At 51.4% G+C, this 21,645-nt stretch overlaps 1 protein-coding gene across 1 annotated transcript in view; it reads right to left on the bottom strand.

Moving 5' to 3' along the window:
* Nucleotides 1–20,905, bottom strand: part of Rasgrf1 (Ras protein specific guanine nucleotide releasing factor 1) — a 104,277-nt gene extending 83,372 nt beyond the window's left edge. The window contains exons 1-2 of the mRNA XM_005316870.4: nt 20,030–20,905; nt 362–468 (exon numbers count right to left, since the gene is read on the bottom strand). Coding sequence (XP_005316927.2) covers nt 362–468; nt 20,030–20,305 — 383 coding nt within the window. The 5' untranslated portion in view covers nt 20,306–20,905. The remainder of the gene's footprint in view (nt 1–361; nt 469–20,029) is intronic.
* Between the last annotated feature and the right edge of the window lie 740 nt (nt 20,906–21,645).

Raw genomic sequence — 21,645 nt, 5'->3', positions numbered from 1 at the left:
TAGTAGCTGAATCTGGGTTAGAACCTCCACACCTGAGACTTTGGTAGCCAGAAAAACCCTTCTACCAAACTAAATCACACTTGGTTCCCCTAACATTTAAATAGGAATTAGTCTGGTGGAGCAGGGTGAGAAGCTGCAGTGCCATTCCTGATGGCCTCTCATTTCCTGTGGTCCAGGGGTTCAGCCCCTGAGGGTGGCCCTTGACAAGAAATGCAGTCATTCTCCCCTTCTCTCCTCCTTTTCCGCAGCCTCTTCTGTCTGGGGCATGGGTTTGCAGAAGAACAGGGTGCTTGGTTTGGTCTCTTCTGCCTGGACTGTTGGGTGGGGGGGCTTCCTGCCCTGGGAGTGGGGTGAGACATACCTGGCATGAGCGATGGCTGCCACCCACTCGTCACAATCCTTTGCATCCTCTGTCCTCAGCTCCAAAGCTTTCTGATTCTCATGGGTGAAGTTCACTGTGAAGTAATGCTGTGCCAAGAAAAAGACAGCCCAGTCACCAGGGTGTCCGCGAACCAGCGACTTCTCCTGCTGTCAATCTAGCTGTTTTGCCAAGCACTCTCTGCGATATCAGCCAGGCATAGATCCATTATTGTGGCTATTGGAATGCTGTTCTATTTAGTGGTTTCATACTCTTGATTAAAAAGCCTTTTGTGCAATGTAACAAAACCTATGCTTAGGATGTAACAAGGAAGCAAAACCCACAAAACCCTATTTGCCAACAAATTACAAAAAAAACGTTTTAAACCATCAGGCATGCTGGAGGGAAGGCAGGGAAAACACCAAGGGAACATCCCCTTTGGGAATTGGGTACCAATTCAATGCAGTTGCATTTAATTCACTCCATGAAACCTGACTAAGCGCTTCTCTGAATCCTGGGGTTAGAGTGGTGAATCAACAGACACGGTCCCTATGAAAATCCACGAAAGCCACCTCGGTTGGGTGCAAATGACTGACTTAGAGCTGAGTCAAACATGGGGCCTGCCTGCCCACCCCCTAACATTGCAGGGAAGTGGAGGAGCCAGACAATAGACATGCATCTGCAGTATTGTTATGTGAGTTAAACACCCATAAAGCTCTTTGAACAATGCCTGGCACTTGGTAAGCACTATCTCTGTGTTTGCTATAATTAATGCAGTGTGATCACTACTGTACAGGAGGTAAGAAAAAGAGCCATGGGGTGCAGAGAAAGCCACCCACTGATTTAGCCCAGAGAAATCAGAGAGGGCTTCCCAGAGGATGGGACATTGGTCCTGGTTCTATTTCAGTTGGATGGAGGACTGGGGGTTCCAGTTATAGCCCATGGTATGTTGGGGACTAGGGGAGCAGGAAGGGTACATTATGCATCCAGTACAGATGGCTGAGGGTGGGTCCCCAGGTGCTGAGCACTGGACTAGAGTGCATGTGGGAAGAGAGAGTAGGGAAAACTCCCAAGTCTCTGCTCTGGGCAACTGGAGGGTGGGGTGCCATAAACTGGGGTCCACTAGCAGGATGATAACGGGTTTCAGGGGGCAGGGATGGGGAAGGGGGACAGACATGCAGATTGTGTGGGTCATGCCCTGAGAGGCAGCCTCAGGGTGGAGATGTGACTGGGAGAGGGTTCAGTCAGATAGAGGGCAGATGAGCACCCTGCTGCTGCCTCCTGGGTCCCGCAGGCCATGGGGACGCTGGGAGGAAAGAGAAGGGGAGGGTATCAAGAGGGGTCCTTGGCCCTACCATTTGGAGGGTGCACCAAGGGCCAGGCACAGTGTGGCACTGTGCCAGAGATGGTGTCTCTCCCTCAGTGTCCAGGTGGCAGGGAGCAGCAGCTCAAGGGGTGGTGTGCCAACTAATTTTAGCTTCTGCTGACATTTATTGTCTTTCTGCTAATTGTCGTCCTAGGTGGCAGCCAGCATGTGAGTGTGTGTGTGAGAGAGAGTGTGTGTATGTGGGGGGAGCAGGAGAGAGACTTGTTGCAGAGTCAGTGTCTCTCCTGGTTTCCTAGGAAACAGATAACTGGGGCTATAGAATGAAATGTCAGCTACAGCCTCAAATAACTGAATTTGAAGGCTCTAGTGGGCACCTCACCCCCCCGTGAGAAAGAAGCAGGTTAAAAACAGAGCTGCAGGTGACTTCCCCATCTCTGGAGGGGTGACGAACACCCCAACGCTCATCTTTAATGATCTTATTCTTTCCCCGCTATCCACTATCTGTCTGACAGTGATGAATCTGAAACTCAGAGAAGTCGAACTACCTGTTGAAGGCCACACAGCTGGAATGGAACACAAAAGAGGACAAGCCTTCCTGGACATTGACTCCTGCCCTGGGCTTGGCTCCAGGGTGCACGGATGAAGAAAGCAGGGTCCCTACCTCAGAGGAGCCTGCAGGAGGTGAGGCTCAGGATTCTACCTCAGACCACACGGGTGTGTTCAGGGTGGTGTGGCCTCAGATGGGGTCCTTCCTAACTCAGAAACAGGCCTGCTCAGCTCCACACAGGCACAGCAGGGTGGCTAGGCCCCTTTAGAGCCTCCAGGGCACATCCCGGGGCTAGATGATCCCATTGCGGCTCAGAGCAGGAGTGGCTCCTTCCCTGCTGAATTACCCTGGGTGTGGCTGAGGCCCCCACCTCCTAGAAGCTTCTTCCCAACTAGTCCTGCTTCAAGGAGAAGCAAATGGCTCCCCGCCACCCTTGAGGAACCCTCCCCCTGAAACATCGACCCTTGGAAATCTAACCACAGAGAACCAAGCCAAGGAGACCTCTAGGCCTGAACCCACCACCAGGGACCTCTGGTTTCTGACAGGGGATGGCACTTGCCTCTGGCCCTCACACTAGCACTAGGGCTCCTGGAGGCTGCAGAAGGCTGTTGCAGGACCCCCCCAGACATCTTCCTCTTTGCCTCCCCAATGTCCCCACAGGTAGTTGCTTGTCCACCCATCTGTCTGTCTGACTTCTGTGTGGCCTTGCTCTATCTGGGTAACCACTGCTCTAGGTAGGCCACAGTCTCCTAGCCAGTGTCCTGCAGATGGTGTCCTCCTTGGAGACAGTATCTAGACCCAAACTGACTGACAGGCTGGAAGTTCTGAGCCCCACTGAACACACAGGCCAGAGATTCAGATATTGGGGGAAGGATTTTTTCTGGACCTGAGGTTTGGACTGGTTCTGTCTGGTGAGGGCTGTCTGTGGACACCCCCTTTACCTCACTCACAGGACTGACTTCTCCCTGCTGCCTTGGAGCCTCGCTCTTCAGCTGAGCATGGACTTCTCAAGGCCAGGACCTGGGTGGGCTTCATCCAGGGTCTCCAGAGTACCACATTGTGCTTGGTCCCCAGTGAATGCTAAGAAATGGCCAAAGAAAGAGGGAATGAACAGACACTGAAAACTTCACCCTACTCTAAGGTTCTGACATCTCACTCAGGTGCCCAGGACACTGTGGTCCTTCTGTTGTCACCCTCACTAAGATTAATAATGATTCCCAAAACAAGCTTCCTGAGCATGTGCCGTGTGCCCACCATGCTGCCAGGCGTGGCTGCTTCTCTCAGGGACACAGGGCCCTGTAGGGAGGGCAGGACCTTGAATTGATTGCCTTTAATTAGTGGGGATCTGGGGTCATTTGTTTTTTTTTGTTTTTTTTTTTTTTAGTACCAATATAGAATCACTCCAAGTAACCCAGAGCCCAGGGGGTAGGCACTGTGGGTGACAGAATTTTCTCTGTGCCAATCTATTTCCTGCACAGAATGGAGAGGTTGGCAAACTTTTCCAGGGGAAGCAAATTCTGTCACAGTGAGAGAAAAGGGACATTTTTGTGATGGTGTGAGAACAGCAAAGGTTATGGATGTCCTGGGGTTTTAAAAGTAAGGGAACGCTAGAATTGGGGGAATAAAGGAAAGAGGAGGGACATTCTATCGACTCTTATCGGGCCCTCGAGTTCCCTGTTCCTCACTCCCTCCTCTCCTCCTGCCAATATTTATGGTGAAGATCTTGAGCTTTCACCAATGTTACAAGAATTTTTTTTAATATTTATTTTTTAGTTGTAGTTGGACACAATATCTTTATTTTATTTATTTATTTTTATATGGTGCTGAGGATCGATCCCAGGGCCTCACACATGCTAGGCGAGTGCTCTACCACTGAGCCACAGCCTCAGCCCGTTACAAGAATTTTACAGTAAAAACCCACATGTATGACGGCCTAGATTCCTGCACTATACTCTGACACTCTCAGGTAACCTCCACGACATGCTCTTGGAGCACAATCACTCAGGCGGAAGACTCCCCTGCAGGGGTTGGCACAGACACCCTGAAGGCCATGCAAGTCACCTCCCCATAAGAAGCTCTGTGTGGTCCCTGGCTGGAGCAATGCCCCAGCCCCCAGAATCTGCTACTTGTGAGCTCACGTTTGGCTCTGTTCAACTGTTTCTGACCTTCCATAGGCGTGAGGCTGGGTTGGTGACAGCTTAGGTAGCCTGGGGGACTTGGGAATGGAGAATTCCCAGAAGGCTCAGGGTTGGAACAATCCAGTTTTGTGACCCACTTTGGGCCAAGGATACCACATCCCACCTAGCCTCCACCCTGGGAGCTGCCCTGGCTGCTTTACTTCAGTCTTAATTTCTGTGTGGGGCTGGAAAAAGGGAGGATGTCTCCATTTGGAACTTTATTTCCTATTGAAATAAAGAGGTGGCCTTAATCACGGGGGAGGGGGGTAGTTCATCTTTCTGTTTTAGATGACAACAAATGAAAGGCGTTAGGCACAGTGTTATTTGAGAACTGCTATTGTTGGTGCCACTTGCTAGCTGGGTGACGGTGGGCACTTAGCTTGATGGCTTTCAGTTTCTTCATCTAAAATGGGCATTAGAAGGGTTCCTTCCTTTCATGACTGCTGTGAGGCTGACTGAGAGAACACTAGTGCCTAACAGCTAGCAAGCACCCTGCATGTTCACTATAGTCCTATTTTATTAATATCTTTATAATATTCTCCTTGGCAACCTTGGCTGGACAGGAGAGCTGAGCCTAATTCAAAACACAGGTGACTTCTCGATTGGTACATTCTGTCGTGGGCTTAGGGTAACAATACGATGCTCTGCCAGGCCTTAATTCATTCTAGACATTTTTGGCAAAGCTTGGTACAACATCAAAAAACCAGTTGCAAAGTTGTGGAGGGTCTGAAGTGCCCATTTCATGGGTGCCTGATGGCTGCCCAGGAGCAGGTGGAGGTCAGGGTGTGCCCTCCCCAGGGGTGTGCAGAACCCTTCTCCTCCTCTACTGATACCCACCCCAGGAGGGCAGCTGCACCCTCCAGTGGGGCTTGGATTGGGTCCCGCCCTGGGAGAAAGATGGAAGGCAAAGGGATATTGGTGCTTGAGATGGCGTCATTGCCTTCAGTGGTGACTCTGGGGTCCCAGGGAAAGGCTGTCTCCCCTCTAAGGGAGCAAGGATGCCTCTGGCTTGGATGAGCCAACATTCTAGATGGAACCTGCCTCATGGTTCTTTGAACCTGGAGAGGTATCATGTCCACCCCCCCTGCTCTTTCCACGGTCCTCTATCTTCTCTCTCTTTTTGTGTCTTGGTTCCTGCCCATTTCCTCTCCACCTGCACCTCAGGTATCTCTCCCCCTATCCCAATGTCAGTCTGGGCTGGGTCTACTTCCCCTCTTGTCTCAGGATAAGCCTGGGTTTCTGCAGCCCTTGGTGCCAATATCCAAGAAACTTCCACTTCCCAGAGCTCTGGCTTCCTCACTGCCCAATAAGCAGGACTGTAACACTTGCCTCGGTCAACCGTACACAAGTGGTGTTAGCCGTGAAAAGTAAACTTTTCACACCTTTTACTCTCTGAGTGATTGATCGTTCACTAAACTGACCAAGATGTATTATTCAGTCTCCTGGAAGAAGCCAGTTCACCTTCTGGCTTGATTGACAACATCTACACCCCAGGGCAAGTGCTGCCAGAGGGCACAGGTGCTCCTCCTAATCAGCTCTTAGCCCACGTCAGGCACCATGGCTTAGGCAGGCTTCCGTGGGCCCTGGCAGCCCTGCCCATTCCCACCCAGGCCATATTTGCCTCTGCAGTGGAGTCTGCATCGTCCGCTTATCAGTGATATCTGGGAACTCAAAGAAATACTGATGCTTGAGCCCCTCCTCAGACCCAGGAAAGCAGAGTGTGGAAAGCAGAGTGGGGGCACTGGTGTTAATCACCCACCCCCAACTGGTTCTGTTGTCACCTAATGCCCAAAGCCCCTGAGGGAGGAGCGCTGTTTGGCAGATCAGGCACTTCTCCTCCTGCCCCCTCACCCTCTCAGAGACCCACAGATGGGGATATAGCCACCAGGAGCAGCTGTGGAAACCTGCCCCAGAGTCACCCAGCCGGGGGCTCCTGGATTCTGCAGCAGACAGGGAGAGGTCAGACTGGGCAGCTGTGTGTGCTGAGCTCCAAGTGTGGGACAGAGACAAGAAGGAAGCAGAGCGTCTCAGAGAAGAAGCAGACAGGAGACAATGTCACTAGAGTGATGGGGACAAGGGCAGGGCAGGGCAGGAGGGTTCCTTTTCTGGGTTCTAGTAATTTCTGCGCTAAGCATTTTGCTTAGGCTGCTTTGAATGGGCTCATGTTCCGCTCAAAGAAATGATTTCTGACTAAGAAATACCTCTGAAGCCTGGCACCAGGCCTTGGCCTGTTTATGAAATGGATTACCAAAGGCATGAGCCCAGCTTATTAATTAATTAATCAGCTAATTAAGAGCTAATAGCATAACCACAAAGTAGGTGGCATGAATTTGCTCCTCAGGCATGGGCAGTGAAATGAGTTGGAACGGGGTGGTGGTGGTCTTTTCTTCCTTTCTTTGTATTTATTTATTTTCTTTTTTTTCAGTACTGAGGATTGCACCCAGGGGTGCTCTATCACTGAGCTTTTAATTTTTTATTTTGAGACAGGGTCTCACTGCATTGCTTAAGGCCCCTCTAAGTTGCTGAGGCTGGCTTTGAACTTGTGATCCTCCTGCCTGAGCCTCCTGAGTGGCTGGGATTACAGGTGTGCTTGACCACGCCCAGCAGAATGGGCTTTTCATGAAAGACATCTTGATTCTTCAGAGAGAGCTGGAAGGCACTGAGCAGTCCTGCAGCCAAAGACCTTCTTCTGGAATTTATTCCTCCATGGAACCTTTTTGTTTTCAATTTTGGAGAAAAATCTATCCACAGTCTGGTTGTCGGTGTGAGGGTGTTAGGAGTTCACTTTGGAGCCCTGGATTGTGGCCTATGCCAGGGTTTGCAGTCATCAGACCTGGGTTCAAATTTATTATTTAGCCTTGGTTTTCAAAACATGTGTTTACTTCCATGACAGTTCCCTTTTATAAAACCTATCTCACAGGATTCTTTAAAACAGATACTGTTGTGAGGCCTGGTTCAAAGGGCTTATATTCATACATGTGCACACACATGTATATACACACAGCACGAAATTCAGTCCTGTCCTAAGGGTGAGTGCAGGGCTTGTAGGCAGAACGGGGTCACAGTTGTGCCAAGATCTGGGGTTATTATGAGTTAGCACTTTTTGGCCTCCTCTTCCTCCTCCTCTTCACTTCCTATTTCTTTATCATTCCCTCATTCACTGGCCACTGAGTGCCTGCTCTTTCTTTCTTTCTTTTTTTTTTTTTTTTTTGGTTTTGGCATCCTAGATTGAACCCAGAGGTGCTTACCCACTGAGCTGCATCTCCAGACCTTTTTCTTCTTTCTTTCTTATTTATTTATTTGTTTATTAATTAATTTATTTTTGAGACAAGGTTTTGTTAAGTTGCTGAGGCTGGCCTCCAACTTGTGATCCTCCTGTCTCAGCCTCCCAAGACACTGGGGTTACAGGTGTGTGCTACCACTCCTGGATCCATCTGTTCTATAAAATCTCTTCACTCTGTGCCTTTCCCCCATCCTCATTGCCACATATCATCTTCTGTCTGGACGAGTAAGCAGCCCCTCCAGCTCCCCTGCCCCTTCTGTTGCCCTCTCCTATTCATCCTGCCTTTGGGAATTCAGTCCCAGAGTCTGGGGCTCTGCTCGTTGCGTTACCCAGGAGGAGGGGTGGGCTGGGTCTGGGTGAGAATGGGTGTTATGGCTCTTGGGCAACCCCATCCCTTACTGTTCCCACCCTGTTGCCCTGGTTCGGTGGGGCTGGCCTCTCCCCCACCAGGTCCTGGTTCTTTCCTTCCTGGTCGAGTTTTGGGCTGGCCCTGGCCTCAGCCAGCCTGCTCAGCCAGATGCTGCTTGATGTCCCAGTGCAGAGGGCAGCTGTGCTACAGGGAACCTCATGTGTGTGTGTGTGTCCTATGGTCTGGAGTCCAGCCTCACCTTCCTTCCTTCAGTAAGGGGACATCCATCCAGGATCCCCGTCACGTACTCCAGCTCCCAGGGCAGCCACCTGTCCTCTGGCTCTTGCAGGCTATCCTGGGAGCATCTTCTGGCCACTCTCACAGCTTCTGCAATGCAGTGCAGGCTCATCAGTGCTGGCCTTCCCTGTCTGGCTGCACCCCCCTGGGCTTGGAACCCAGCGGGGATTTCACTGGGGGTAGGCTTTCCTGCAGGGCCTACTTGATGGCAATATCTTTCTCCAGGTCACTGGTGTCCCCACACAATCCAGGAAGGACCCGCCTGCCCTGCCACTCACTGCTGTCTCATCTGATGTGCCTGACATGGGGGTCAGGGGCCCTCCTCAGGACCTCCTTCTGCCTAACCTCCGCCCCTAAGTTCTCAAGTCCCAGTCTCCCAGGGCCTTGCTTGCTGCACCAAGACCCCTGCTTTGTTCCTGAGCTGAGTGCCTGCCCCAGGACTTTCCAGATCCTGGTCTCTTGTGAGGTCCAAGCCATGAGTCCCTTCAGCCTGCAACCCTGCCCAGGATGAGGCCTGCTGCTAGGGAGCAGCCCCCTGTATGCCATCCTGTGCTCTACGGTGCTCCCTGCCTAGGCCCCCGGGAGAAGAGAGGACGTGGGAAATAACTGCAGTGCCAGAGCTTAAAAGCCCTGTGACGGTCTATCCCGCAGAGTCAGCCTCAAAGCAGGCCCAGGTCTGCCCGCCGAATGGTCTGTTTTAATGTGCAGTATATGACTCGGTGCCCTGGGAGCCACGGCCACAGATGAGGCAGGTCCTGGTGACCATCACACTTGGCTCGTCCTGCACAGACATCTTCCAATCTATCATTGTACCCCAGGCAGCCTGCCCTTCACCTCCCTACCCCCCACCTCTGTTTGCTAAATGAAGGTCTAAACTCTAGTTTGAACATGCCCTTCAGCTTCTGCCCAAAACCTGGTTAGAAATGATCTATGCAATGTATGATTACATGACCTGTGTAACATCATGTATGACCAGACAAATGAGAAGTTCATACTCCATTTATGTATGCTGGGTCAAAATGCATTCTGTCATGTACAACTAATTAGAAAAATATATAAAAGAAATGACCTATTCAAAGAAGTATTTATTAGTTGCAGCTTTGTTTGCAACAGCAAAAGACTTTCAATATCCCAATATCCTTCAAGAGGAGACTTTCTAAAAACACTATAGTACAGCCCCATAATGGAATACCATGTAACTGCAAAAAAGAATGAGGACAATCTCATTATACTCACAGAGAATCATCCCCACTAAACAGTAAGAAAAACAAGGTGTAGAACAGAGTTTATACTATATCACAATTTGTATAACAATTATGTACACGTGCATATATCTGGGCATATATTTGCATACATATGCTCTCTGGGAGATTGCACAGAAACTGGTAATGATGACTGCCTAATGAAGCAGGAGAGGAAAGCGCACTGTCACTGTATACTTTCTTGCATCTGAATACTGAGGCGTGGGAATGTGCTACCAATTCTAAAATTTAAAATAAATGAAGGAACTGCTGTTTGAGTGTGTGATGGATGTGGAGCATCTTCTGACCGCTCTCACAGCTTCCATTCGCCGCCAGGCTTCAAGCTGTGCCATGCACTGTCTGGTCACCAGGACCCTCCTCGCTCGACCCCATCAGTCTAGCCTCCTGAGTTTTACTAGTCTCCACTGAGTATGCTCAGCAAGCTCTGAGATCCAGCAGGAACAGCTGACGGATGGGGGCAGGCCCCTGCATTTGCAGGGTTCTGCCCTCAAGGTCAGCATCATTTCCCTGTGGATCCTTCTTATCCAAACCCCTAGAACATAAGACTCTTGCTCATTTCATCCATGAGGCAGCAAAAGTCTAACTAGCCTGTTTCCCTGTTTGCACTGGCCACCAGGAAGCTCTCAGATGTAATAACTCACCTGTCCTCACCTAAAGCCTCACAGTACTTGCTCTCCTCCTGAAACTCTACCCAGCCTCCCTTTGCCAGTTCCCGCTGCCTGCAGCTCTGACCAGAGGTAAAGGGAGCCCAGCTGGCAACTAGTATAACTGAGGGCAGGGAAGGCCCATTGACCGGGGAAAGAGGATGGAAGGGCACTAGTGGGTTCACGATGAGGGGGTCCAGGCAGGCTGAACAACTGCAGGTGACCAGCTTCTTCCAAACAATGTCACTACCTTAAGTCTGCGTAAGAGCCCAGGAGGCATTTAAACAAAGTTGGTGATATTTCACTGTGAAGTCTGACAGAGGAAAAGTCAGGCTAGGCCAGGCCTCTCTCCGCATCTATAGATGGATTTTTGGAATACCAGCTAAGCTTGCTAAAAATTCATCCCTTCAGTCTTCTAAAACCAGTTTTGAAAGGCTTTGATTTTAAGATCTGAATTGGGTTTTCTAATTTGAAGAAAATCAAAGTTCAACCAGGAGGTATCTTTTGGAAAATAATTATCTCATTTTCCAAAGGAAAGAGACTGCATTAGCCCTGCAGGATTAAAAAGATCTCATCTTTAAAATAAAAGTTGCTTAATTTAACAATCAGCCTGAAAGTCTACTGACCAATCAACCCAGAGCAGGGAGGTCTGGTTCAAGTTCTGACTCTGACATTTAGCAGCAAGAACCCAAAACAGACCCCCCACAGCTACCTGTGTGGAGAGGGAACTCCACTCATCTGAGTGTCCTCTGCCCAGTGAGGATTGTGTCTTTCTTGAGTGAAACTGCAGTGAACAAAGGGTTACTCTGCTGGCTGACAGGATGGCCAACCAGGTGGACTATGCAATCTGAAACAGTGCTTTGTCCAAGTGCATGGCTGGCGAGGAAACTGGGGTGGCAACATCTTCCCACAGGATGAGACCTTGACACTCCCCACCTTTGCCCCAACCCAGGCTGGGGCACAGTTTTAATGCCCCTGGGGTTCTAGATGGTTTTAGTGGCACAGCAGTGAGCCAAAGCAGCGGATTCCATGGTGCATTCAAAAGACTCGGGATGAGAGCAAAGGGGGCCCTTTAGTGCTCCCCAAATTCAGGCCCCTGTCACTGCTCGGTTCTGTAGCCTTTGCCTGACTGGCCTCCTGCCTCCCGATGGGTTTTTCTTCCATTCCTTCCCACCCTTCAGGAACCTTCCTAACAGAGATGGGAATAGCCCCCTCCTGCTCAAAGTCCTGGCGACTCCCCACTATGCCTGGGCAGGGCCCAGGCTCTGCAGCACCACACACAGGCTTTGGGGGTGGTTTTGGCCTCCCTCCTATCTGACTCGTCCTGTCTGAGGAGTAGGTCCCTTTCTTTGTGGAGCCTTCCTGGTCTCTCCAGCCTGGGGAAGTGCCCTTATTAGATGCACGTAAACTCCCTTGTCCCCACCCCTGCGCTTTCCTTTGCTCCAGCTGCGATGGCACTGCCTGATCCTTATCTGTTTCCCACCTGCCCATCACTGGATGGTGAGCTCCTCCAGGGCAGGTCCTTTGACCCCATCCTCCCAGTGCCAGGCAGCCACAGGCAGGGCACCTAGGAGGTACTGCTCAATCCCTGATGAGCGAACACTACCAATGGAGTGTTAACAATCTCACAATGACACCTCAGCCTTTAAACCCCCCCCCTTCCTTGTTAATTCCGGTGAGCCCAATGGCCAAAATGCTTTCGTGGCACTTGGTCAAGGATGACAGAGTCCCTGTGCTTAATGAAAGGAAGGCAGGTCTGGCAACGGTCCTGCCCCTTGAAGCATGAGCAGAGTTAACTCCGCACACTCTCTGCCTCCTCATTAACCATCACGAGTGCTCTTTGCCTTTATCTCCAGCTGCTGTGTGTGTGTGTGTGTGTGTGTGTGTGTGTGTGTGTGTGTGTGATGATCAGATTTGCGCGTTAGGAAGATTGTTCTGATTGCAGAGAGGACAGTGGGTTGGGAAGACAATGCATAGGGGGAGATGGCTAAATGTGCTCTTGGGAACCCTGGCACTCTGCTCTTCAGGTAAATGGTAAGTCTGCTCTTCCCCTTCTCCTTGGAAATAAGCCTGTCCAGTGAACTGTGCTTACAGTAAATCCCTCCTGGTTGAAGCTTAAAAGCTAAAGAGAGATCTGCCACATTCCCTCTCTGTAGCTGAGGTGATCATGAGGGCTGGTGTCAGGATGAAGCCTCCATGTGCCTGGGCCCCTGAGCAGTCACCATGAGCATCCTCCTCCTGCCAACCTACATGGGACATAAAACACGAGCAGGAGACATATCTTAGTCGTGTTCATGAGACCTGGGGCTGGTTGTTACTGCAGCATAACTCAGCTTGCCCTGACCATTACACCACAGAGGAGGCTACTGTGTAAGTGCAGATATGAGGGTGCAGGAAGGGAGGGACAGGAGTGGATGGACCAGAGAGCTATTTTGGAGGTCAAATGGCAGGGTGGGTGATGGTGTGGCTGCAAGGGATAAAGGAGTCCCCTGCAGCAATCTTCTTTCCTGGTTTTAGGGGCATGGCTGACTCTGACTTTTTCAGGAACTCACAGGTTTCTGAGCTAAGATTTGCATCCTCTCTTTATATTCAGGGTCAGGTCTTGGTGTGACTTGCTTCAAACCTGCCAGAGACCTGGGCAACCTGTGCCATTGCTTCTTTGAGGAAAAGCGTTGCTATCATAAAAGCAAAAGCTGAAGCTGTAACTGCCACAATGTGCTGCTTCTTACATGGAACCCAGTTTAACATAGAGATGGAGAAACTGAGGCTCAGTGAAGACCTTCCTAAGACAGGAGGTGGCAGAGCCAGGATCCACAGCCGGGGCCGGAAACCCACAGCTGGAAATCCCTTATGCTGCTTCATCGTCAGAGGCAGAGGAACTCCTCAGTGAAGGGGCTGGAGTTGGAAACGGAGGCTGTGCACTCCTCTCTGAGTGGGGGACGGGGCTTGGGGGTGTCTGAGCCTCCCAGCTGCTCCCTGCACGACAGTCGCCCTCACGGAAGCGTTTGGGCGTTGGCAGTGTTCTGGGCCCCTGTCAAGTCCACGCGTCACCAGTGCTCCTGCATAAACATCAGGGGGCTGAGTTCTGTTCTTGGCTGCGTGTACGCGGGCACCAGCTCCAGGCTCCCACGGATTCCAGGGAAACCGGACTGTGGGGTGTGGATGGCTGCCTTGGAGTGTTTCCCCTTGATCATGGGATTCAGAGTTGCAAGATTTCCACCCAAGCAGAAACAAAAGCCGCCTTCACAAGTCCCAGGAGTGGCTCTGACATATTTTCACTTGCTGTTAATTCTTTTTTTCTCCATCTATCCTGGCAGAGAATGGGAAGAGCTAGTCCCCTAGCAGTCTTTGTTTTTTTTTTTTTTTTTTTTTAGCAGTGCTGGGGATGGCACCCAGGCCCCACACACATGCTAGGCAAGAACTCTGCCACTGAGCGACATCCCCAGCCCCCAGCAGTTTTTGTGTTTGAAGAGCACAGGCTCAAGAGTCAGGCTGGGTGCCAGCTTCTCCACGTATTTGCTCTACAACTTTGAACAAATTACCTAACATCGGTGGGCCTCAGTTTTGTCATTTTGAAAATGGGGCCACAGTGTTAACCTGATAGGGCTGTTGGGATAATTAAGGGAGATACTGTATGTAAATCATGCACTCTGGTGCCTGGTACCTGAGAAAGGCTTAATAAGTTGCATTTATTGTTATTATTCAGCATTTTTGGCCTTGTGTTTGAAGCATCCTACTATAAAATTATACACATTTAAACCTGCATTCATAATACGTCAGAACTGAAGAGCATTTAGTAATAATTCTGATGAAGATATTAATGCTTTTTAAAATCATTAATAACGATGGGTTCTTAAGTGGAAATTTAATTAAAAAACAGTTAAAAATGGGGCTCCTCTGATGGAGGCAGGAAACCCATAGATGCGGGGGGGGGGGGAGAGGGGCTGGGCAACCTGTCCACAGCCACAGTGAGGGAGAGAATTTCAAACCCTACTCTTGATGCTGCTTTGGCAAAGCCTCTGTGCTTTCTGTCCTCCCCTGTGAATTGGGAGCCACAGGACCTGCCTGCCAGGGTTGAGACGCTGAAATCGAGTGTGGATGAGCCAAGAAGTTCACCTTCCAACAACAGCCGCTCCTGGAGAGGAGGCAGCAGGGGCTGATAGCCAAGAATGAAGGCAGACCCTCAGGGACCAGGTGAACCTCTCTGCCCAGCTGGCTCTGCCCTGGGCCAGCCCACGTGTCCCCTGCTGGGCACCTGGCAGCCACATGGCCTCGTTCCTTGGGCTCTGGGCAGCAGGGCAGCCACCTGCCAAGCCTCTGAACATGCCCTTTCATTTGGTCCATCCCCCTCAACACAAACGCCACTTTTCTCCTGTGGCTTCATTTGCCTCTGTAAACATCCTCAGGCTTCTCAAAATTGACCTTCTATGATGGGACTCATCATCTACCACTGCCCCAAGCCAGCTCCTCCTCTGACCTTTCCCTCTCTGCTGGCAGTGTGCCTCTGTGGCCTAACACAAAATGTGGACATCAGTGCTCCTGACATCTGCCCTACACCATCGAGTGGGAGCACGGGTCCTGCCAATTCTCCATGTGAGCATCTCTTGATGCAATCTTTATCCTAGACCTCCGTTCCTTCTTCCTTTCAGGGTTTCTACACCTGTCACCTGGACTCAGTTACATTAATCCCTGATGTGCTTCCTGTCCCTGCTGTCTCATGCTCTCCTGATGCACAGTCTAGTTCTAGTGGGGAAATGGCCATTCCCAAATGGCCAGCCGAGTGCATGACATCATCATGGACTGTAATGACATCATCGTCACTGCTGTGAATGAAGACAAGAGGGCTATCTATGAATTCAACGAGGGAAGCTGGGAGCTGTGCTGGCTTCGGTGGGAGGAGAGGAGACCTGCAGAAGAGGCAGGAGGAGAAGGGGCTGTCCATCCAAAGGACATGGGGGCAGAGTGAAGATAACTCCAGGCAGAGAGAAGAGCTTCTTCCAGAGCTGCTAGGGAGGGTAGGGGAGGCCTCCTTGGGGAGTTGTGGACAGAGGAGAGAGGGGAAGAAGCAGAGGGTGAGTGGGCTGGACTAGAGGGGTCAGCAGGCTGGATCTCAAGGTGTCCTCCAGCTAGTGGCTGGCAGAAGAGAGGAATCTGAATGTACTCACCATAAAGAAATGATGAAAGTTTAAGGTGATGGATATGCTAATTACCCTGAGTTGATCGCCACCCAATGTATATATGAATCAAAACATCACATTGTACCTCACAAATATGTACAAATATTATGTGTTATTATGTGTCAATCAAAAAAAATTTAAAGGATACGATGATAATAATAACAAAAGCACACTCTGGCTGCTTGCTTCCTGGAGCTGAACTGGGCAAGGTGGGATAAGGATGAAGTTCTTCAGTGAATGAAGCAGGACAGCAGGTGGCCCTGAACTCCTAACCAAGAAGGTCTGGGACAGTGTCGGGCTCTTTGGGAGGGAGTGTTCCATGCACTTGGAGGTTACTGTGGGGTGAGCCTAGACGGAGAGCATCCCACTCAACCATGGGCACTTGGAGGATGAGGATGAAGCTTTCTTCTCTGTGCCTGGGGGACCGAGCCCAGGCCTGGCACAGAGAGCAACGCTGTATACTGCATGAATCAATGACTGAGAATTTAGCTTAGGCTGATTTCCTGATCTCCACCCCACTGTCACCAAGAAGGAGGTGGGGAGCAGATTTTTACTTGTCCCATTTGAGGCACAACTCCATTTCTGCTGGGGGATGGTGTAGGGAGATGTGTACCCCATACAGTTAATCCTAGACCCCACACTTGTGGGGCAGTCTTTCTGGCTTCCTATGGGTACAGGTCCTCTAGTGTGAGCTATTGGCACCACCAGTGTGCCAGTGTCCCCGTCTTCCATGTCTTGAGGGATGCTGCTTTTAGAGCAACTTACTCTCCTGCATTCGGGTTTGCATGTTGCTGATTGGCACAGGGCTCGAGTGTGCTGCAGCTCTGGGAGGGCCTGCTCTGTGCTGACACAAACACAACTACAGAGAGAGAAAGCCAGAAAATGAATCTCTGCCACTGCCGTGCTGGGTAGCCACTGAGGAGAAGGTTTCCTCATCTGTAAAATGGGCATAGTCAAACCCTGCAGGCTGTTGTGGATCTGATCCTCCAGGCCAAGAGGACAGTGTCTTAAAATGATGAGGACAGCAAGTATAGGGCTTCATCTCTTCTCCAGGAAAGGGTGGACGGGAAGTACTAAGAGGTCCCCCGTTTCCTGAGCCTCTGATCACATTGGGTTCTAGGCTCTGACTGCTGTGTCTCCTCTATCCCAGGTGAATCAGGAAGAGCCTGACCCCTACATTTTGACCTCCATCTGGGTGGGGAAGTGAGGGGACTGCTGGGGTTGGTTTGGTGGGGTTTTGCTACAAAGCAATTGGAGCTAGAAACATTATTTCAAGGAGCTTGGAAAAGCAAGTGTGGCATGACTCTACTCTGTAGCAGAGTATGGAACACCAAGGGCCAATCTCTACCAAAAATGAACTCAAACTCTAAATCCATTCCACCTAGGCCTTTGGTTTGTGGGCTGCAGGGCTGCAAAGGAAAGGAGGTCACGACTGAGCAAGCTGGGCCCAGGCCAGGGAGGTGCTTGTAGCTGTCAAGGGAAATGGGGAGGGCATGGCTGTGCCACTCTGACTTCATGAGACCCTGAGATCCCAGGAAGACGCAGTCAGGCCAAGCTGGGTGTAGCCAGGTGGGACTGCATTAGGTTAGGATGGAGCAGGTACTCAGCACCTGGGTCCCGAGGCAGCCTGTATATTCCAGAATTAGAGTATCTTCCTAAATTGAGGGGCCCTCTCTTATCTTCCCCAGGGGCCCAGGGCTTATGACAATCAGCTTCTTAGGCCTAGGTTCCAACACAGGGCCCAGCACCCAGTCAGTCCTCAGGATATGAAATATAGAATTAATAAAGGATACACCAACAAGTCCTGTTTAATCAACATTTTCTGTGCATCTACTATGTGCTTCATCCCTGACTCTGTCACTGCCATTTGGGGGTTCCCAGCTAAGACTTGGTCTCTCTGTCTACGAAACTATTCTTGGTCCTTCAAGAAAGGAGCTGTCTGGACTTGGGTAGAAATGATGCCCTACTAAAAGCAGGTCTTCACCAGATACTAGCTAAGTCAGTCCAATTGATGGCTTCTTTGAGGCCTATTAGTCACAGGCACTCCACCAAACCCCAGTGGGTTTTAACTCAAGGATAGGATTCTTGTGAGCTCAAACCTGTCATAGGGTGGCCTGGAGCCACTCACACTGGCTCTGTAGCTTGTGCCATGGGACACCCAAGTCACAGAAGAAACATGGAGCTGGTTCAGGAGCCATCAATTTCACTCAAAGATTTTTTGGGAAAAGTTGTGAACTTTTGTACACAGGTATGGGCCAAAGGAGCAGGATCTACTTTCCCACATGTATCAAACTTTCTCTAGAGTTAAATGAAACATCATTATAAGCATATGAGATGAAGCATTAGTCTTTAACAAAACTCTGTGCCCCAGCTTGTTGGTACTAGATTATCACCTGCTACTCCCAACCCTACTCTCTTCACTGGTGTTGGGAGGGCTCCTCTAGAGAACCCACCTGAGGCTCTCTGGGGAGATGGCTTTGAACACATGTGCATATCATCGATCTGTTTTGCACTTCAGTTCCTGCATGATCCATTGCTAGCATGATTCAATACCCAAACCAAGAAAGAGTTGGGTGATCTGGAATCAATGTGGTGTCTCATTTTCAGGAATTCTTAGACAGTGGGTGAATTCTAGGTCTGATCCTGCTAGATTTGATCTGTGATGTCGGGTAACTCCCTTCCCTCTTTTTGGTCCTCATTTTCCTAGTATGTAAAACGGGAAGGGTAGGTGGTGCAATCTCTGAGTTTCTTTCAGCTTTAACATCTAATGACTTCAATAACCCTGCCCGCATGGATATAATTCAGATTGAAGTGAAATTTATTTAGATCCCACTAAAATGTACTGTGGGCATATTTTCATATACATTATTTAATTTAATATTCTCAAAAACCTCAGAAAGGTCTGTGTTATCTCTACTGTACAGATTATGAAATAGAAAATTTTAGTTTGTTAACTGAAGTCACACAGTCAGGAGGTCATAAAGCTGAGATTCAGTCTCAGGTCAGGCTGTGTTCATGTCCAGGGGCATTCAGAAAAGATACTGTGAGTCCACACAAACTCAGCTACCCTGCCTCTCCCTCCCTGCCAGCCCAGGAGTTCAGCCATGGAGGGAGGCCCTGGTTGGGGCTGGGGCTGTAGGTCACTACCAGTGGGTAGATGCAGGTGTACTTTGGCTGGAGAAGGGCAAGTTAAGAAGGGTTGAGAGCCAAGTCTCTGGCCCAGCCTGGATCTCTTTCCCAGACGACTCCTTTCTTAGGCTCTGTTTGAAACTGGCTGTTCTTTCCATCTTTGCCATCTGGCTTGACTCCTCAGAGACCCATCCTCAAAAATTCCTGTCCACACTTCCCAGTCCCCAGAAACCATCTTCTAACACCCATGCTCTGAAGGCAAAGAAGGGAGATGTGCCAGAGAAATGGAGCTCAGATTCCTGTCCTGACAATTAAGTGGGAGACTTCAAACACCGCTTCTAATTTCAGCCAGTTCAATTGCCACCAGTCTGCATGCAGCAATGGCTTTTGCGATCTGATTTCTCAGAATCTTGGTGTGGCCTCAACTCCTGCTATGCCACTGCATAAGTGAATCTCTCCCTTTGGACTTCAGTATCCCCCAGTAACTTGCTGGTTGGGCTCCATAGATTTCAGGTCCCTCCCAGTGGTGACATTTTAGGACCCACTATCAGTTACTTTATCTTCCCAGAGTCAGGGGGGACCAGATGCATTCGAGAGCACATTAAGCTTAAAGATACCTCTCCCTCGGGGAGTGTTCCTACTAGGCGGCTGCAGGTGCCCCTCCTCCCTCCCTGCCAAAGATGCACCCCTCCCGGCCCAGACACGGGTAGATCCAGGCCTGGCCCTTTAGCCTTGCAGCTCAGGAAACGCGAGCGCAGCGCTATAGCCGCGACTGCGGCGGCGGCGCAGGGGGCGGGGGAGGAGAGAAGCGCCCACTTGTCCTGCTGCCTCCGCAGCCCTGGCTCTAGCCCCGGCGCATTAGCGCTGTCTTTGGAACCCCTAGGTTTATTGCTCTGGTCAGGGGCAGGGTGGGAGTCCATAGCCGCTCGATCGCACGAACCTACCCCTGTGGCCCCGCAAACCCCCAACTCAGCGGAGCTAGCGCAGGTTGCTCTTGGCCCTCAGCTGCAGAGAGACAGGGGCCAGTGGCACTTGGATGCCTCTGTCTCGCCCTCCCAATGCCCAAGCACAGGGAATTACATCTCCTCGGGTCTAGGGCAGACAATTTGGTCTATCACTGCTGGGGGAATGGGGGCGGGGGCATCATTTTTGGCAGAACCTGAGTCCAGATTTAATGTTTCAGTCTGTTCCTTCGTACCCCGGTTCCCTCTGCATCTCCAAGTCTCGATCCCTCTGACCCCGTCTCCCACAGCGCTCATCCGGCGAAGGGCAGCTGCAGCCCTCACCTACTCCCTGCCCGCAGTCCCTGCCCCCTCTGCCCGCCGCAGGGTCAGTCTCTCCTCCCACTGAGACGCCCAGAGCGGCCAGGGTGCGGAAAGTAGAGGGGCCAAAGTTCAATCACAAAGGCTGGTCAAAGGCCCTGAACCCAGAGGGCCGCGGTCAGGGGTCTGGTAGGTCAGGACGGCGCGCTCGCCTCACCTGTTTCTCCAGTGGCTCCTTGGCGGAGAGCGCCGGCTTGGGGGAGGGCGCGCGGTCGCAGACGCAGCCCTCCAGCAGGTAGAGCCCTGAGGGCCGAGAGCTGGAGTCGCTCTCGAAGTAGAAGAGCAGGTTCTGCAGCAGAGCAAACCACTTGGTTTGCCATTTTGTGTTGTCCGAACTCCGCTTGCTCAGGTAGCCTTTGCGCGTGCCGTCCTTGCGCGCCAGCAGTCCCAGGGACGCGACGTGGCCATCGTTCAGCCGGATCCCCTTCTGCATGGTGCTCGGAGGCCAGCGAGACCCCACGCGCTTACATCTTCTCCGCGCGGCACCCTGCAACCCCCAGTCTGTGCGCGCCGCGCTGCTTCTCTCAGGAGCTCGCTCGTTCCCTCTCGCTCTCCCCTCCCCCCAAATATCTACACTCTGGGATCTAGAGCTGAGCGGAGGCTTCTTCAATCTAGATGTATCATTCCCCGCGTAACCTCTTCGCTTCGCAGAGCGCTGAGTTGCGGGAGATGCTGCCCGACCCTCCCCCGGTTCCGGGCAAACTGAGCTACTGGCGATCTGCGCGCTGGTGAGGGGCAGGCGGAGTCATGTGACGCCGATCCCTCGAAGAGCCCGTTTCAGCAGCGCGGACAGGGACACACGCACGCAGCCCCGCCGAGGCGCAGAGCGACGCGCAGGCTGCACCTTGGAGCCTCCTCCCCCTCCACGGACACACACGCGCACACGCACTCACACAAACATTGCCCTCCCTCTCCTGGTTTCCCCTTCTCCCCTTTGGGTGTTAAAAAGAAAATCAGATCAATTTTCGTTTAACCCAGTGGAACCCCGGAGGCTCGCCATCCCGGGAGTTTGCATCTTTGCGCCTCGCCGCGGCGCACTGTAGACCTAGGGTTAAGTCTCAGCTGTCATTTTGTCCTCCATAGGCTTTCCCACCCCCCCGCCCCTGGTACTTATTTTTCTAATCCAAGGTGGATGGAGGAAAGTGGTGGCGAAATAGATCTGATAGAGCCTTCGGTCCTGGTCTTTGCATAATCAGCGGGGGCACATAAATTTCAGCATCCAGCCCCATTCCGGGAGGCTTCTCCAGCGACCTGAGGATAACACAGGGGGTGAGATGAGGAGGGGGAAGGTGAGCATACATTTTATTTGAGCGTTGCCATAATTACCGGCGCCACCCCCTGCGCCCTGAGATCTGGCTGGCGAGTAGCTGCTGGGAGTTTTCTGCAAATACCCCCCAAAGCCTGAAGGCGGGCTTCAAACGCAGGCGCCGGGGACCATGGGAGCCTTCAAATAGCTGCGCTGGCGCAATGATACCTTAATGATAGATTTTCCGTTCTTATTTTTAGCTCCCATTCGCCTACACAGTTACACGGCATTTATCCGAGAACGTCACAGCGCCCGCATGCTGCACCGGGAGAGCGCGCGGGCTGCCGGGCAAGCGGGGTGCTAGATCAGGGAGCGCGCATCACAGTCTGCCGCAGAGGGCAGCGGCCTCGCTTGGACAGTGGCGCCAGGCCGGGCCAGTTTGCAGTTAGGATGGGCTCCCGCGCAACTCTTGGAAGGAAGGAAGGAAGGGAGGAAGGAAGGAAGGGAGGAAGGAAGGGAGGGAGGGC

This window comes from Ictidomys tridecemlineatus, chromosome 5, assembly GCF_052094955.1.
Source record: "Ictidomys tridecemlineatus isolate mIctTri1 chromosome 5, mIctTri1.hap1, whole genome shotgun sequence".
NCBI classification, from domain to species: Eukaryota; Metazoa; Chordata; class Mammalia; order Rodentia; family Sciuridae; genus Ictidomys; species Ictidomys tridecemlineatus.
The sequence above is the reverse complement of the archived record's forward strand: the minus strand, read 5'-3'. Positions and strand labels throughout refer to the sequence as shown.